Source organism: Episyrphus balteatus, chromosome 4 (assembly GCF_945859705.1).
Source record: "Episyrphus balteatus chromosome 4, idEpiBalt1.1, whole genome shotgun sequence".
NCBI classification, from domain to species: Eukaryota; Metazoa; Arthropoda; class Insecta; order Diptera; family Syrphidae; genus Episyrphus; species Episyrphus balteatus.
This window is the reverse complement of record NC_079137.1, coordinates 64,618,719-64,638,266: the sequence shown is the minus strand read 5'-3', so window position 1 is coordinate 64,638,266 and position 19,548 is coordinate 64,618,719. Positions and strand designations below refer to the sequence as shown.

The 19,548-nt window shown below is 27.3% G+C and overlaps 1 protein-coding gene across 1 annotated transcript in view; it reads left to right on the top strand.

The window, feature by feature from the left end:
* LOC129918464 (cysteine-rich motor neuron 1 protein) overlaps positions 1-19,548 on the top strand; it is a 66,357-nt gene that overhangs the window by 34,664 nt on the left and 12,145 nt on the right. Inside the window, exons 4-5 of the mRNA XM_055999045.1 lie at positions 2,216-2,385; positions 3,655-3,782. Of these exons, the coding sequence (XP_055855020.1) occupies positions 2,216-2,385; positions 3,655-3,782 (298 nt within the window). The remainder of the gene's footprint in view (positions 1-2,215; positions 2,386-3,654; positions 3,783-19,548) is intronic.

The following is a 19,548-nucleotide window of genomic DNA, read 5'->3' as shown; positions in this document are numbered from 1 at the left end:
TCAAATCGTAAAAAATCATAGTATAAAAAAATATTTTTTCAAAAAACTCAAAACTTTGAACTTAAAATGTTTGCATAAGGAGTACAGCCATCGAGTTCATTTTAGATGTAATTTGTTGAAAAATATCTATATTTAATATTTGGTAAGTATAAGCTTCCTAATTATAATAGCCAAGGTTCTGGAGCCAGTCAAAAACCATGAGAAATCAGCAAAATTACCAGTTTTTCAAAAATTATTTTTAATTCAGGGATAATTATTACGTAATTTTTTAATATGTATTCAAAAATTACTATTCTTAAGCTTTAAAATGGCGTTTCAAACAAAAAGATATCTTAAGTAGACGCAAAGTTATAATAACATAAAAATGACCTTCTGAAAAAGTTCGAATGCGGGTAGCGGGGAAACCACGCAACTTAAAATTAAATCATCATGGATTTGCTTCCTTACAGTCCTAGAGAACATCCCTACAAAGTTTGAGCAAAATCTAAAATGAGACAGCAATTCCGATTGACGCTTGCATACGGAATGACAGTAAACGGTCCATAAAAACTGTTGTAATCGAGAGCGGTGAAATTTTTTTTTTTAACTTTCTTATTTGACCCTTTTATAATGCAGTCCTATACTCGTTTTTCAGATGCATCGACTTTCCCTGGATTCCGAGATTTTACAAATTTTATGTCTAATTTGACTCGACTAATTCGAATTCCTCTGAAAATTCTACATCAATTTCATATATGATTCTCCATAAAATAGTGAGACCGAAAAAAGTTATAACGCCATTAAAAAGTATAAACCAATTTCGCAAAAAAGAGAAAGTTAAATGCAGAAAATTTTTTAATTGCAATACAAATTTTTTTTTAGATAATTCAAAATATTTTTACTTGCAATGAAAATTTTGTTTTCAATGCAAATATTTTTCAGTTGCAATAAATTTTTTCTTAATTCAAAATTTTTTTACTTGCAATAAATATTTTTTTTTATGCAAATATTTTTCAGTTGCAATAAAAATTTTTTTTAAGGAAAGGACTCTGGTCTTAAATATTTGAGCAATTTGAACACTAACTTCGCCCGATCCAGTTTTGCGTTTAATTTTTTTTTATACTTCGCTTTTTGTTCGTTATTTTCTTTTTTTTTTTAGAAGTCAGTATTCATTATTCGTGACACATAGACAACTAATGTTTGGACTAGCTTTTATAATAAAATAAATTGTCGATGGTGTTTAAAAATTGCATTTGTACACTCGGGCGTATACGTAATTTTATTTTAACCGAGATTTCGTGTGGTCATTGTCGTCAATTTCGAACTTCTAGATAGCTTTGTCTCAATTATCTGTCCGATATTTAATCGAAACGTGTTTAATTGGCTGAACCATCTTGATACATCCCAAAATTGTCTATAACAGGCTCTTTATAAACATATCATAGAAAACCCATAACACGAGCAAGAAAGCAAGAAAAAAAAAAAAAACAAAAAATTCACTCATTGTCTATTCCATAGATGTCGAACAAAAAATAAAAATAAAAACATCGAAAACAATTTCCCATTAATTTTGATTATCCCCATGAGTCCAATATCCGGTTTGCTTAAACATTATGTGAAATGGTTTTAATGTTCCCAAAACAAAAAGTAGTAGTATCCTTATCCACATAAGACACATGTTAAATTCGTATAAAAACATAATACCTTTCTCAAGAAAATGTGTCTGTCACGCGACAAAAACACAACACACGTATCGCTCTTAAATAACTTGCTCTTACTTGAGTGTTGTGTTTTTATTCTTTCTAAATGCGTTTTATGTTTTTGTTGTTATTATATGTTTCCTGAAAATGTGTTTCCTCCTCGAGATATGTCCTTGATTTATAGGATTTGCTATATGTATTGCAGATACACAAGACACAACTACCTTCCTACAGTTACATTTCGGTGAAGGTTAAATGGAATTGATTTAAATGGAAAATCTAATGAAATGTCATTCATTTTGCCTAGTAGGAGGTCTCTCTATAGCAAATTATTGTCCTCTTCTAGTAAAGGACGTTTTTTGTGTATTAAAGAGGAGAGGATGCACTTGGAAAATATAAACAAGTAGAAACTTAATTTATTAGAATTGTTTTATAATGGAAAAAGTAGAAAATATTTCTCTCTATCTGCAGTATAATATGGGTTTACATGGTGTATGAGTAACATTTTTTTTGTCTATTTTTTTTTTTTATTGCAGCACTTCCATTTACAACCTCAACATATCTTAATTGTACAAATGATCAGACAATACTATTAGAACCTGGATGTGAAATAACAAATAAACGTTGCCAATGCTGGCCACAATTGCAGATATGCAGAGACGATACACAACCATCAGATACACGGTGGCATTTTAGGACATTAGAAGTAAGTTTTATTAGTGAATTGGATTATCTTCTTTTAGAAATAATTGCTATTTGTATATTTTTAACCCTCTACCGCATACCAACCCATATATGGTTTATCGATTTCATATCGATTTATTTCCTTTATATTGCACCAAATGTCAAAAAGAGAAAACTATAATAAAACTACGTCTATTTTTTTATAATAAATTGGTTTTTATTATCAGTAAGAGAGTCGTGATTCTGAAATAAACTCATAGTTTAAAGAGCATGTGTAAAGTGCAAATCAGTGAATAAAAGTGTGTACTTTTCCGGTGTTTTTTCATAATAAACAAGTAAGTTGCATCCAATTAAAAATAAGTTTCGTGTGTATTCATTATACTTTTATATGTTTACGAAGTTTGTTTTTTGTTTTTATAATATTTTTTGTCTTTTTTTGGCATTTTTTCCAAAACACCATATATGGGTTACCATGCGTTGGCGACATACATTACTGATTTTTGTACGATTTTCATTTTTTTTTGTAAAATGAATTCGAAGACTTTCTATAGAAAAAATAAGTGTGTAAATGCTATAACTCGTGATGGCTTTCGAAGTGATGATGATCTAGCTTCAGATTCTGGCTCATTTTAACATTAAACAAGCCATCTCCGAGCACTTATATGCAAATCTTGATAACCTACAATGTCACGAAAAAGAAGACGACCTTCAACTTTGGCAGGTGATCAAAGCACAGATGGAACAAAACAAAGGGGAGGGGGTTATACAAGTCACGGAAGTCCATCCCCATCTTATCCCGAAACTTCAATTCACTCACAACAACCAAGGGCAAAAGTCGTTGAATTCAGTGCCAACTGGAAACATCGACCATATCCCTGAATGGCAAAAAAAAGGCAATATGTCAAATTTGCGGACTGAAGACGTACACAATGTGTAGAAAATGGAATGTGTTCTTCTGCTACAATGATAAAAGAAAGAGTTTGAATAAACATACTTTACAAAACATACCTTGAATGCATACTAAACCATATATGGGTCATTAATTTTTTGCTGGAAATCACCTTGCTGCATACTAACCCATATATGGTTTATGTTTCCAAAAATTTATATATATGTAAAAAAATAAAAAATTTTATGTAATACCTTTTTTCAGCCCCTAATAAAGCTAAAAAATTGTAAAAATTTTTTTTATATCACTTCGATCATAATTCATGCAGTAGAGGGTTAAGTGGTAGGATTTATATTGAAAATTATTTTAATCTTGTTTATTTTTGTTTTTAATTCACCACAGGATTGTCAACTTAATCTACAAAACCTAATAGAAATCGAAATGGATTTCGATGAGGATTATACAGTCTCACCGCAAACTTTTACATATAAAAAATTAAGAAGGAAGCGCAGATCGATGAGGGAAACGAGGTGAGTTTATAAATTTGTAATTTATTTCAACGAAGTAATACTTAATTTTAATGCTGGGATTTTATATTTTTTTTTTTAATTTTTTATCAGTTAAGAAAAGTTTTAAGGGAAACTAAGCAAGGGTGTATGAAAATGTTTCATAAAGTAGGACACAGTGTGACTCTGACTTAATGAAAGTTAAAATAGTAACTAGTAAGACAGTTTTTATTATTTTTGATAAGTGCAACACTTTAATAGATAGTTTTCCTTCTTGGGGCGTTTAAGCAGCAAACAGTGTCATCAGAATTCAAAAAAAAAAAAAAAAATAATAATAATAATAGGTAGATATTCAGTTATGAAGAAATATTAATTAATTCACAAAATAAGATTCAAGAAAATCAATTAATCCGTTTGAAAAAAAAAAAAAAATGATTTTCAAATTTTTTTTTTGCTGTTTTTGAAAATTTAGAATTTTTTTCTTAATTTTTACAAAGATGCTAGTAAATTAAAAAGATGCTAGTTTTTCATTAAAATCGTTTGATCGGTTTATGAGAGAGTCAGAAATAAAAAAAAAAAAAAACAGTTTTATAAGAAATGCAAGTCCCGTTATAAACCGTTAAAAAATATGTTTTCACTAGTGATGGGAAATATTGAATGATTTCAACTATCGAATAGTTCATTCATTCATTTATTCATTCGAATAAAAACTATCAAATAAAACTATCGAATAAACTAACGATAAAAAATAATTATTCGAATGATAAAACTTTTGTATAAAAAAACTATTCGAATGAGAAAACTATCGTATAAATATACTATTTGAATGAAAAAACTATTCGAATGAAAATAGTAACTAAATGAATTAATCATTTAAAACTATCGAATAAATGAATATTTTACAACTATCGATAGTTTGATAGTTTTTATTCTATAGTTCCCATCACTAGTTTTCACTTTCAATTTTCTTTTAGTCAAAATCGTAAAAGCACGTTTTGAGAAAAACAAAGTTAACTAAACTTTTGATAATTTGCCGTTAATTTAGATCCTAGAAAATGTTTCCTCTAGGAAATCACCCAAACTCCTTAATTACCATCAAGTAACTTCAGTGTGGTTTGGTCTGTAACTTTTGGTCTTGTGATTTTACCGCAGAAACTCAAGACTTAACCGCAGCGATCCGTGATTTTACTGAAAAAGCCCACAATTTTACATGACCTACTATTATTTTATAGGAAAATGCATGATTTTACTTCTTTCGCATAGATTCAGGCGTTTTTGAAGACGGAAGAAAATAATAAAATAAAATAATAATTATTTTGTTTGGATATTCTTTAAAATAATTTAAACTAGTTTAAAATTCAATAAAACCAATTGTCCGCCGAATAAATTAAAGAAAACAATTCTTTAAAATACGATTTTTCTAATTATAATTTTTCAAATAACAATTTTTCGAAATTAATTCTTCCAAACAAAATTTTACAAATATCACTTCTTTGGTTTACAATTCTTCTACATACAATTCATTGAAATATTAAGGCTTTAAGAAAGGTTTTATGCATAGAATTGCATTTTCGGGTTTTTGAACAAGAACTTCTTTATATTAATATCTAAAACATACATTTTAGGAATACGATCGTAAAGATATAATCGAACCAATCCTCAAAAAGTTGTTCGAATGAAAATTCGTCCAAAATAATTTGTGGAACAATTTAATAGAAAATAGTTACCTAATGGAAAATTCATTGAAAACAAAACTCTTCTTTGATAATAAATTTTTCTGTTAACATAACCAAAGTCGTTTTTGAACCCTATTAAATCTTATGGTGCTGCGTATATCAAATTAATTTGTATTCGCTTGGATCGGATAAAAGTTCTTAGAAATCATTAATAAACATGAAGTTTCTAATAAACTTTACTGTTGAAAGTGAAGTTGAAAATTTCAAGAATTACTAATTTCATATTAATTCCACCAAACATTTCTAGTTCCCTTTTCAAAATTGAGATATTTTCAAAAAAATATTAAAAGCTCCCTTTAAATTAATTTAAATTCTCTTAAGTAATGAATTATTAAGAAGAAATAGTAAAAAAAAGAAACTAAAATAGGAACTTCCTAAAAAAATAATAAAAAAAAATTTTTTTCCACGCTATTAGTCAACAATTCAATCAAGCGCACTATTTCCGCTGATTCATAATTTACTCTCACGTTTTTTAATGGTGTTTTTCAATTTTTTGACTATAAATAAAAAATTCTTTTCCATATACAATTTAATACAAAAAAAAAATGAAACCAAACAACAACTGAGTTGTTTTTTATTAATAAATTAATGCTTTTACGTTGTGATCAATTTGTTGTTTATTAACTCATTCACAAGGAATTTATTGTTTTCCATTAAAAACATTTTATATTTGGTTGCCCATTCATAAAATACCTATCGCGGGAAAATGAAGAAGAAAAAAAAAAACAACTCTTTGAGTAAATTATTTTTGTTTTCAATATTGAATAAAACAGTTGGGTATTTTCTTATTGAAAAATTTGATTTAAACATTCCTAATACAAAACGCCCCCATTGATGAATTTATTTTGTATTTTTTTTTTTTTTCAAATTTCTTTTGTGTGGTGAATCATTCACTAAAATTTGAATAGGCATAGGTTGTGTGAGCGAACTCTCAAAAATTTAATTTTTCGTGTTTTCATTGAGTTTTTCAAAACAAGTTTCAAAAAAGTGTATGAATTTTTAAAAAAAAACTTTATTATTACTTTTAATGCAGTTAAACTTAAAATATGAATTTTTATTTTATTTATTTGAATTCAAAAACTAATCGTATGGCAAAGAAAAAAAATATTTTTTTATTAATGTTCTCGAATCACCAAACTAAATCCACATTCCTACATCAGACAATTATTAAGAAAACATTTTTCATAAAAAAAATTCTTCGGATATTCTCTTCACGTAGACATTTTTACTTGCGATATAGGTACTATAGGGCAAGTTTAGGATTCGTAAAAAAAATCGAACTCGAGATAACAATTTTACATGACATTACGATGATGGAGAATGCCAAAAAAGTGGGTCCAGCAATTCTGTCTGTCTGTCTCTATCTGGAGCTGCAGCCTAAACGAATGAAGTGATTTTCTTCAAACTTGGTAGTTAGCAGTTTTTGGTGATTCCCTAGAGGGGAAATTGAAATTTTTTTTTATGACCAAAACTAACGGTACTTGCCATATAACGGAAATAGAAAAGTTAATTTTTTTCAAAAACGGCACTAACGATTTTGATTAAAATTTTTGTGTGTAGTACAACACATAAGAGCCAACTTTTTAAATAAAAAAAATATTTTTGTACCGTTATTAACGGTACCTGTCATAGAACGGTTTTTTTTCGTTTTTGAATATCTCGTACAACATTAACCCGATTCAAATGAAAATTTTTATACAAAAGTGTGTAAGTAAAGATAATATTAAAATTTTAGAAAATTTTCAAAAACGCATTTTTGGTTTTTTAAAAAATATTTCAAAATTTTTTTTTGAAAAATCAATTTTTTGAAAACGGATTAATGAAAAATTTTGAAATTTAGTTTTAATGTGTAAGTTAATTATTTCTTCAAAATGGCATCCCAACTTTTTTTTTGAAAAATGTTAAAAAATTTGTATATATAAAAAACTATCTTTTTAAAAAACGGCTCCTACAATTTTCGAAAAATTTTTTCTAAAAATACCTTTTTATACAAGAAATAAAATGGCATATTTGTTTTTTTTTTTTTAAGATAATTTAAAACGGAGTTTAATTAATTATAAAAACAGATTTAATTTTTTTATACTACTTATGAAATTTCTTCAAAATATCAAATTTTTAATTTCTTGAATAAAAAGCTTTAACATTTAACTTTAAGCAAAAGAGCAAGTACGTGCGACCCCAGTCGTGCAATTTATTTAGGATGTTCTGAGAAAAAAAATCTTTTCTTTCCAAGACATTGAAAATTGTTGTTTTTGTTGTTGCTGTTGTTCTTATAAATTCAGGTCACTTCAGTAAGGTAATCACAAAGTGTATAAAGGTAAAACATAATTAAGATGAATCAACCAAGAAGAAAATGTTTGTATATACACCATTCTACCATGTATACAAAATATAAATTTTTCCCCCCCAAAAGGACAATCCATCATAATGCTTTTGACATTTTACAAAATACTATATAAAGAGGGGGGGAATTCTTCTTAAATTTACAAAAAATTTAGACTGCTTCATTATAAAATTTGAAAGAAAAGGCATTCTTATGAAAAAAGGAAAATAAAGCAAAAAAAAAAAAACAAAAATATAAATAATGGCGATGAAGATTTTCTAAGGAACTTGAAGATTCAAACAAACTGTAAGAAAAAGTCTTTATGAAAATGAAAGAAGGATGAACTTTCAAATGATTTTTAAATTTTAGTATTAATATTGCTCAGGGAATATTAATTTTTCGTTATTAATTTTGTATTCTGTTTTAAAAGATTTACTTTTTATTTTGGTAATTATTATGAGAAAAAAAATTTTTGTTGAGAAAAGGCTTCTTCTTTTTTGATTGAATTGGAAAAGTTAAAAGATGAGTTTTTTTTTACGTGAAATGGCTTAACTATGAATATTCTGAGGGTTGGAATTGTAGATAGATATTTTTATTATTTCAAAAATAAAAAATCAAAAATGAACGTTATAAAATAAATTAACATACACAACACATACATATCTAATTTTGTATTTTTATTTAATTGTATTTAAAAGTGGTTAATTCTGGCTGTAACTGATTTTAATGGCTAACTTTATAGTTTTTGTGGTGCAGAATATAAACATAAATGTGTGCAATACAATTTTTCATGATAAAGAGCAAAAAATGCTTATTTTCTGTTTTTGATATTTTTTTTAAAGGAAGCTAGGTATACAAATTGTATTTTTAAAAAGAAGATCCAATTACTAACAATTTGTTTGTATCCGTTTTTATGCACGAGTTATGGTATCCGTGATCGCATTTTTGAAGTAGATTAGGTTAGGGAGAGTAAGAAGCTATAGAGGCAAATTCCGACGCGGGTATGCTATCACCAAAATCACGGGTTGTTGTCTTTAAAAATTACTTCTTAAAGTAAATTTTACTGCAATCCTTTTTCAATTAATATATCATTTTGACATTTTAAGATCAAAATATACATATAGCATTCGCACTTTTATTTAAACTAAATACAAATTAGTTTCACCTTTCACAAATATATTTCAGCTTTTAGCAAATATATTTCACCTTTTAGCAAATATAATTAAACTAAAAGCAAATCAATTAAACCCAAAAGCAAATATAATTAAACTAAAGCAAACTATTTAAACTTTTAGCAAATCTATTTAAACTAAACGCAAACTGATTTAACCTTTTCTAGAAAAAACTTTTGGTATCGAGCTATGAAGAAGGTATGAGGATTTTGAAACTGTCCGTAGCACAAAAATCAACGAAACATCCCAAAAACCACAATAAGACCCTATAAACAAAATCCCAGTTTACGTAATTTTTTGTTGGGTGGGACATCCGCTATTTAATAAAAAAACGCGTTACTCTCATTATCTCAAGAACGACTTGTTGCACAGAAAACCTGTGCTTTTTAATGTTTTTTATTTCCGAAAAAGTTATGTTGGAAAAAACTAAAACTTACATACTCCAACTCTTATAGTATAGCTTATTAAAGATAAAAAGACACTTTCAAAACATACGCATGAAAAGTTCTAAGTAAGATTAACATGGACCATAACTTTGTTGCAGTTATTGAAGTAAAATTGATAAAAGTAGATCGCCCTAGCAATGTTATTGACATTATTCTACTTATTCCAATGCCAGCAAACTAGCTAACGTTGTTAAAAAAATATTATCACTATCATTTTTCATTTTAAAGGTGAAATAAATTTGTGTTTTGGTTAAATAGATTTGCTAAAAGTTTAAATAGTTTGCTTTAGTTTAATTATATTTGCTTTTGGGTTTAATTGATTTGCTTTTAGTTTAATTATATTTGCTAAAAGGTGAAATATATTTGCTAAAAGGTGAAATATATTTGTGAAAGGTGAAACTAATTTGTGTTTAGTTTAAATAAAAGTGCGAATGCTATATATTAAAATTATGTCTTCAGAAAAAAATATTAAACTTTTTTTGAAAACCTAAATAGATTCGCTAGGCCAATATATAGCATTCGCACTTTTATTTAAACTAAACACAAATTATTTAACCTTTTAACAAATATATTTCACCTTTTAGCAAATATATTTCACCTTTTAGCAAATATAATTAAACTAAAATCAATTATAATTAAACTAAAGCAAACTATTTAAACTTTTAGCAATTCTATTTAACCAAAACACAAACTTATTTCACCTTCTAAATTCTTATCCCTTCTTCAAAGCACGATATCAAAAGCCTTTTCTAAAAAGGTTAAATCATTTTGCGTTTAGGTTAAATAGATTTGCGAAAAGTTTAAATAGTTTGCTTTAGTTTAATTATAATTGCTTTTAGTTTAATTATATTTGCTAAAAGGTGAAATATATTTGCTAAAAGGTGAAATATATTTGTGAAAGGTGAAACTAATTTGTGTTTAGTTTAAATAAAAGTGCGAATGCTATATTCTAAAAAAAAAAATGATGTGTATTTTTAAAGAAACTATTTATCAATTTCAAAATCCAAAATTTGAAAAGTATTTAACAACTGGTTTTCAAAAAAATGGATTAAAAAATTAAAATAACTTCTAGTATTTAAAAAACCATATATGTATGTATTTTTTTTTGAAATGCAGAACAAATTTCGTTAAAATATGTCAAGTCTTTTGCGAGAAATTCAGGTATAAAAAAAGTATCTAGAATATGTACCAATAATAACGGTTCAAAAAAATAAGTTCTTTTAAAAAGTACACCACCCTTCCTACGAAAGTACAATCGTTATCTGACATCGTTAACTAGCTTAAAAAAAAAAACAAGTTTTGAAAAAATCACTATAACGACCAAATAAAGACTAAATAGCAAAACGTCTTAAATGCATCTACAAGACTTTTCTTCTCTAAAATGACTTCATTCCTAATTGCAATAAAAATAATAATACTACCTTGTTTTTTTTTTTTTTAATAAGCTTGCTCATCTTCTATTCCCACAGGTAAGCTTTATTTAACCTTAATCTTTTCAAATCCTTTCCATTCTGTTCTATCGTAAATCTCATAGAAACAAAAATAGAACAACACACAGAAAATCTTAAATCACAAAATCCTTGCTAATTAAGTGCCCACTACACAAACACGTTTTCCCTACTAGAAAACATACATTCCATAAATTATTATAATATCGTTGGTTAAGGTTTATATCCTTACGGGATCTAAAACAGACATAAAAAGAAAACCGCTTGCAATATAATTCTATAGACATATAGACAGTAACCATCTGAAGTTAAAATATATGATTATCTACAAAAAAGCTTTAACCAAGATTTTTTACTTTTTTTTTTGTTTTATTTTGATCTGCACCCCCATCATATAACCTGGCACCTTGAAATTCACATTTTTTTTTTGAAAACGCTAACGGAAGGATATGAGAGGTTTTTTCAGTTTATTTTTATATATTCTCTTAAATCTTAGTTATATTTATTATATATGCCCCTATTTTATCTCTCTTTCACTCTCATTTGATTTGAATAAAAACAGATAGAGAAAGATAAACCAACGAACCACCTATACCCTAGAGCACCCAAACCACAGGAGTAATATACATAATGTAAGGACTAAGGATATACTAAAGAATTTTCGTTTGAAAGTATTTTTGTTCTTTACGTCCTCTTTTTTTTCTCTCTGTAAGGAACATTTCATTCAAATGAAAGTATAGCGCATAAAATGAAGGTCATAGCTTTGTTCGCGTTATTCTGTGGATCTTTTATGTTACACCAACACAAAAAAAAAAAAAAATCATGTGTGCAATTCACACGTGGTAGAAGTGAAACCTTAAAAAATCATTTTTCTTGCAAAAAAAAAAAAATAGAAAAAATCTACCTATTTTTATTCTATCACGCTATTAAATCCATTTTTTCCCTAACAACCTATACAAATTTGTACATCATCTGAAAGCTTATTGTCTTAGCGCAAAATATATATATCGATCAGGTGTATGAGACATCTACAAAAAGAGCTAGAATTTTTTAAACTCGATGAAATTTCATCAAAAAAAGCAAAAAAAGCATTTATTTTTATGTTCTCATGCTATTAATTCAATTTTTTTGTTTGACAACCTATACAAAATTTTATACCATGTGAAAGCTAATTGTTTCCCCTTGTATAATGATGTATAAATCTTATTTCAAAGATGTCTACAAGAGAAGTAAGAATTTTTTAAAGTCAACCATGTCGAATTTCCAGACTGAGATTACGGTACTTCCTACACTGATAGCTGGTCATCGCCAACAGATCTCCACAGGTGTTTTGAGGTATTTTAAAAATTTTTTCAATTTAAGATTGTGTAACTTGTAGAGCACGTAACGTAATGTGTGATATATCAAATAAAAGGTTATGTTAGCAGCATGCGTATTAAAGTTAAATCAAATTTGTATGTGCACTAGATCAAAAGATATAACGTGTGTTGGAAAAGAACATCTTTTTACCGCTATCTCCGAATTTTGAATATGAAATTAATTGAAATTTTGTACAATAATATATTATTTAATTACCTATCTACAGTACAAATTTCATTCATCTATCTATTAAAACAAAAAAGTTATAACAAGTTGAAGTCGTGTCGCGTTTTCGTTTCATTTTGTTTCAAATCACTACGATACTAAAGAAGTTTTCACTTCAAAAAAAAAACACAAAAAAAAAAACAGAAAAACAACGAAAAAAAGGGATACGGACTTGAGTTATAGTGGAGGATAAAGAAGAAGTAGAGCCAAGCATCAAATCCCCTGGTTTTAACCGCTCACGTTGTTTAAGGTTTATATGCAACAAGTTGAGAGTATTGTGTATAAGCTGTTCTGTGTCAGTGTCAGAGTGTCTGACATTTACCCAAAGGGAGTACTTTCATTTATTTTTTTTTGTTTTTTTGAAAGTTGGTGTAGAATGAAACATCCAAAATGAAAATTTTAAAGCCACGAAATATCAACCCACGGAAGTTTTCAGAAATTCAATAAAATTCTTGACGGCTGATTTCTTCACCTATTTTTACCTAAAATTCATAGAGTTTGAACTCCCTTCGGTGGACTTAAGTTGCAATTCATCTGGTTTCTGTTTTTTTTACTCATTTTCAATTTATAAATAATTTTAAAGTTATATTTCCTGATAAATTAAAGTTTAACCAGCAATTGGGCTATTTACCCTATTTTCTATTTTCTTATACAAATTGGATATAAAATTGATAAATTGAACGAACAAACAAAGTTATTTGTTGTAAGAGTATTTTATACCTTCCCGTTTTTTTTTTTTATTCCGAAATAAGGCTCATTTTTTTCAGATGATGGAAGAAAGGTTTTTACCTTTCCTCGAAAAGTGGAAAAGTGGAAGAAATAGAAAATTGAAAATCACTTATCACATTGAGTTGTACCAGATGCGGACGACACTTACTTTCCATATTGATTTAGCTATTATCCAATTTTTTTTTCTCTGTAACTCCTTTTCCTTGAAGGTACCATGTGTTTGTTAAAAAAAAAAAATTACCTACCTATTGTATTCACGTATCGAAGTCCTTGTTTATGTTATATAGAAGAAGTTCTATCGACATTTTAAGAAGGACTCATTTTTTTTTTCCTCCATGACTGGAGGAATTTTATTTATTTTTACGCAAATTGAATTTTTATTACACGCACATTACAATACAAAATCCAAATACTTTCAATATAACAATAATACAAAAGAATTATGAGCTTTTTTTTGGGACTACCTGTCAAGGATTTTACTTTTACTTGGAAAATGTTACATTAGTAAGAAAAGGTTCTATAAAAGGAACGTATTTTTTTTGTTCTTTTGTTTGCTTGGATTTCAGTATTTTTTGTACAATTCAACATTTCTTATATAAATCGATTTACCTACACTTAAAAGTATAAGAACGTGATACATTGTAGAGTAAAAATGTTAAAGGAATCATTATGAGTGTGATTTGGCTATTAAAGTTAACCTTTGAAACTTTTCTTACTTTATTTTGTATTCAAAATCATTATTTAGCGCCAAATAAATTCTAGCTTCATTAATTTGCAGCCATTTTGAATATTAATTGTTTCACCTTTAAGACGACAAATTTGACCTCTTCAACAACATAATAAAGCATTTGGTATTGGCTTAGAATCTAGACTACAAAACGCAAGAATTTCAAAAATTACGCTTTTTTCTACATTGTCTCCACTGTATTTTAAAAAGATTAGTACAAAATTTGAAACAATTTCAACCAGGCACAAATTCTGAAATTTTGATACGAGACAAAACCGTTTAAAAGTTTCATCCATTTTTTTTTTTAATTAGTTTAATAAATGAAGTTCATCAGACATTATTGTTGTAAATGTTATTCAAAATTTATTTAAAAAAAGAGGTTGTCTGTAAAGCTGGTTTACGGACGATGATTTAACGTGATAACGTCGTAAAAAAATAGATTGTGTGCTGTTAAAATGAGTCAATTGAAGCGTTTATTTATTTCAAACAATCATAATTTACAAGAAAAAGCTAAAAAAAATTACCTTTCTCTTTTCTCATTATACTAATTTTTTTATTTTAAAAGCTTACAAAAAAACAACCTATAATAAATTTTATTTTATATCGATCATGTCTATTAGGCATCTACAAAAAGATCTAGAATTTTTTGAACTCGATCAATTTTCATCAAAAAAAGCAAAAAAAAAAACATATAATTGCATGTTCTCACGCTATTGAATCAATTTTTTTTTTGACAACCTATAAAAAATTTTATATCATGTAAAAGCTTATAATTTCACCTTTCATATGACGTTTCAGTCTTATTTCTGCGATGCCTAGAAAAAAAGTTAGAATTTTTTAAAGCCAACCATGTTGAAATTCCAAACTGAGATTACGGTACTTCCCACACTGGTTGCTGTTCATGATCAACAGATTTCCACAAGTGTTTTGAGGTAGATATTTTGAAAGTTTTTTTAATTTAATTTGTAGCTTTAATTTTGTAGCTTGAAGTGAATGAACAATTATGTGTGATATATCAAATTAATGGTAATATCATCAGAATGCTCAATAGAGTTAAATCTTATCTTAATTTGTATCTTAATTAATTTGTATCTGCTCTAGATCAAAAGATATAACCTGTTGAAAAATAGAACTTTTTTTTATTTTAGTCAAAATTGTGACTACAAAATTGATATATAGCCCTGTGTATTATCTATCTGCAATATAAATTTCATTTATTTATCTGTTGAAAAAAAAAAGATAAAAATAATAAACGGTTAAAAAAGGTCAAAAAACTTGGGACAAAAAACTTGTTTTTTCCCGTTATTCGGTCAGTACCAATTTTTTGCACATGTATGAGCACAGTTATAGACTACATGTTCTATACGCTTGAGATTTTTTGAATGCTACAAAAAATTTAAAAAATAAAAACTCTCCCAAAAATACCCCAAAATTTTGAAATTTAGTTTTACCCCTATTTACCCTATTAAAAGATGGAATTTTTTAAAATTCTTCAAATGTATTTTACTTTAGGTTATTATCTTTCAAATAAGCTTTAGAAGATTTTTGTATCTCTCCGCACTGCTAAAAATTTCAAGTGGAACATAAGAAAATGGCGTCACTTTTTCGTTGTGACTGCCTGGTTCATCGATTTATAAGACGTTATCACGTCAAAAAGCAGACAAAATTTCAATTTTTTTTATCCAAAAATTTTAACACCTTTAATGATTAGTAAAATTTTAATTTTTGTTGGCTTTTTTTCATTGTTGAATTTTTTTAATTGTATATATTTAGCACATTCTTATCTAAATATTATTCAAAATTTTCGAATGCATTACAAAAAGTAGGTTTTTAAAAATCTTTTCAGTTGCAATTTTTTTGAAAAAATTTAGTTTAATTCAAACAGTTTCAAAGTTTGCTTTTCAAAATGTATTCAAATGATTTGTCATCTATTCTTCTCCAAAATTCCTTAAATTCTTCCAAAATCTTTCAATATCCCCTACATCTCCCTTGCAAAACGGAAACTGTGAATAATAAGCTAACTCAAGTGTTATAAAGCACGCACCATTTCAACTTCTTCCATATGAATGATTGGAATGCCATAATTCCGTATCCACTTCAAAAAACGTACATACGTTATATTCCACGACACGCCAATGATAGACTGCGTTATATGCGAATTTTCATTCCATTCATCTTTCGTTATACAGTCGTCATCATCGTCATCATATTAGGAATCAAATCTTTTAGCCTGAAGAGTGAAATGAATATTCTTCGAGAAAATGGAAAATCAACATTATTCGGCCATTGATACCGTCGATATCGGACATCAACAATTTCAATGGACTTGGTCGATTTGTTTGTTATTGCGTTGACGACGCTACCAACAACGACGACGACGATGTGATATTGGGCATTGGGCAATCAACGATAGCGTTACAAAGTCGAAAAGTCAATCGAAACAGAAATGAAATGAAGGAGAAGTAAATTTATGATAGGTACTCCAAACGCCAGATGGCGCTCTCTAGTAATTAAGAATTGCTATATAGATTGGTGTGGAATTTTTTTCGATATTATTTTTTATATTGGGTCATTGATGAAAATGGGCGGATATCTATCTTATTTGGTTGTTTACTGTTTTGAAAATAAAATCATATGACGATAGACTTTTTTTTATGAATAGGCATTGACCGAATAACGATTGAATATACTTTTGAGTAATTAAAAGCAATGTTAAAAAGTTGTTATTGAATGTTTATGTTCATGTTTGTTGTAAATATTAATTTATTTATCGAAATTAATTGAAAACAATGTAATGGAGAATGATAATTACTTGAAATTCTTGATAAGGATATGAACACTTTGGGTTATTACGCATGGAAATATTTCTGATATGTTTCTGAAACATTTCTTATACATATTTGAAGTAATTTAGAAAAATATTTAAAATATTGCTGAAGCATTTCTGAAATGTTGCTGAGACATTTCATTTATAAATGTTATTGAAATATATCTGAAATGTTGCTGGAATGATTTATATTTGAAATTTTTTTGAATTTATGAAGTGTGAAACATTTTGAAAGTATATGAAATATTATAAATGTTACTGAAAATGATTCTGAAACTTTTCTGAAATATTTTTGAAACGTGTGAAACGTTATGAAATATCACATTAACATTTATAAGTATTTTTGAAAATTATGAAATATCATATGTTGCTGAAACATAAATATTGAAATTTTGACTGAAATATTGCAAAATGTTGCAGTCACATTTCTGAAGGGACTCTGTAATAGTTTCTAAATATTTCTTAAAAATCAATGAAATGTTGCTGAAACATTTATATAATTGTCACTAAAATATGGTATTTTAAAAAATGTCTAAAATGTTGCTGAGATGTGTTTGAAATGTTTAAAAAAAATATATTTTGATCGTCAAATATTTATATACCTAATATTTTTGAAATGTTAACTGAAATGTTGCTGATATTTTTTATCTGATATGTCCTAGAAATTTCTGAAATTTTGCTGAACTATTTCTTAAATGTTGGTGAAATATATTTGAAATATTGCTAAAATGTCTTTGAAAATGTTTCTGAAATACTTATAAAGTGTTTCTTAGTCATTCAATAATAGTTTTGAAAAATGTCTGAATGTTGCTGAATTGTTATGAAAGTCACTGGAATTTTATAGATATTTTTGAAAAATTCAAAAATGTTGTTGAGATGTGTTTGCAACATTTCTGAAATATATTGTTGCTGAAACATTTGGACACATGTATGTATTTCTGAAATGTTGACTGAAATGTTTTTTTTCGGAAATGTCCTTGAAATACTTCTGAAATGTTGCTGAATCATTTCGGATTTGTGTCTGAACCATTTTAAATATGTTGTTGAACCCTTTCGGATATGTTGCTAATAAATTTTATTTTATAAGTTGTTGTTAAAATGGATCGAAAATGTGTTTAAATTATTCAAAAAACAAAACTTTGTATATTAGAATACCTGAAAGAGCAATACAAATGCATAGTTTTTCTCGTCTCAGTTTATAAATTCAAAATAGTTTGTTCTTTAAGTTGAGAAGGCTTATTTCAATAAGGTTTTCATATAGAGTTTTTAAATATTCCTACAAAAGAAAGCAACAATTTACCCCTTCTCTATTGTTATAAAATTTTAAAGCTAAAAAAAAAAACTAAGGAAAGAGAAAATATTTCCCAGGATGTATTTATAAATAAATTATTCAAAAAAAAATATTTTATACTCTGTCTTCCAACTTTTCTTTATCGGAATATAAAAATAAACTAAAACCTTACTGATTCTAGAAAAAAAAAAAAACGATGTAATCATTTAGGTATTACAACAAAAACAAAAAATCAAATCGTAATCACATTAAAGTGCTTTCAAGGCAAACCTCTGAGGAGCACCATATTCTACCTATCTTCTTATTTTATTTGTATTCCTCTTTTGTTTTGTTCCTCTATCAAGTTGAATAGCCCAGAATAAACGATGAATATCAAGAAGACACACATTTTTTTTACAACAACAAAACCAACACAAAAACTAGAAAAAGGAAAGAAAAAAAAATACTTAAACGAGATATAAATTTACATTTTTCCATCGCTCAGGAAAAATTACAAAACAACAACAAAAAAAAAGAAAGGAAAACTCCCAAACAACAATCTTCAAATTTTATGGACTTGGCCACAAAAGGACGAAAGCAAAAAGTTAAGTTTTTTTCCTGACAGAGGGAATAAGAAAATTTAGGTGTCCTTGATGATTTCAATACAAAATCTGCTGACGCGATGTTGTAAAAAAAATACCTTTTCTTCCTCCTTCTTTTTTTTTTTGTTCGTGTCGAGTTGTTATCCTTCGGTTTCATCGGATCTTTTGTCGTCATTTTCTTGTTGTGTAAATTGTAAAATGTATATTGCTATTTCCCGACACCTGGGTATTGGTTCGGGATGTCCTTTCTCCATTGAAGTGTTGGAGTTCCCCCGCATCCGTCCCCTATTCTCTAATTTATTATAAAGAGAAGGGAATTTTTTTTTTTTTTTCATATTCAACCAACCTCGTTATTAGAAATAATATCATGATAGTAATCTATGCAATAAAGGTGGCGTCAGCTGTATAAAAGTTCTATTTATGGACGACAAAAATTATTCAATTCTATGTTTTTTTGGACAAACTTGAGGTAGTATTGTATTTTTTTTTTCTTTTTTGTGGAAAACCACTGTAAATTTGGTTGTAAATGATAATTTTTTTCGTTTTGTTTTATTTTTTGTGCGTGACAGGAGATATGCAAGTATAAGCAGGGAAAATAAAATTGGGTCTGGTTTTGAAATTTGTTTATTTTACGATCGAGTTGAGATTACACCGGAAGGGATAAATAGTTTTGACCTTTATTTAAATTTAAGCATGTTTCTAGTGCTTTTATTTGATTTCATGTGAAAATTGACCATTTAGATTATAGGGCTAATGTCAGAAATAAAAAGAAATTGTGCTTTGTTTAAGGGGAATAACCTTAAGCTGTATAAAAGTAGTTTGAAGAAGATTTTGAAATTTTTCTGTCAAAAAAAAGGAAAAATATCTAAAAACGGTATGAAATTTTTTTTTCAAAATTTAACTGTTTTTTTGGAAACTTTTAATTT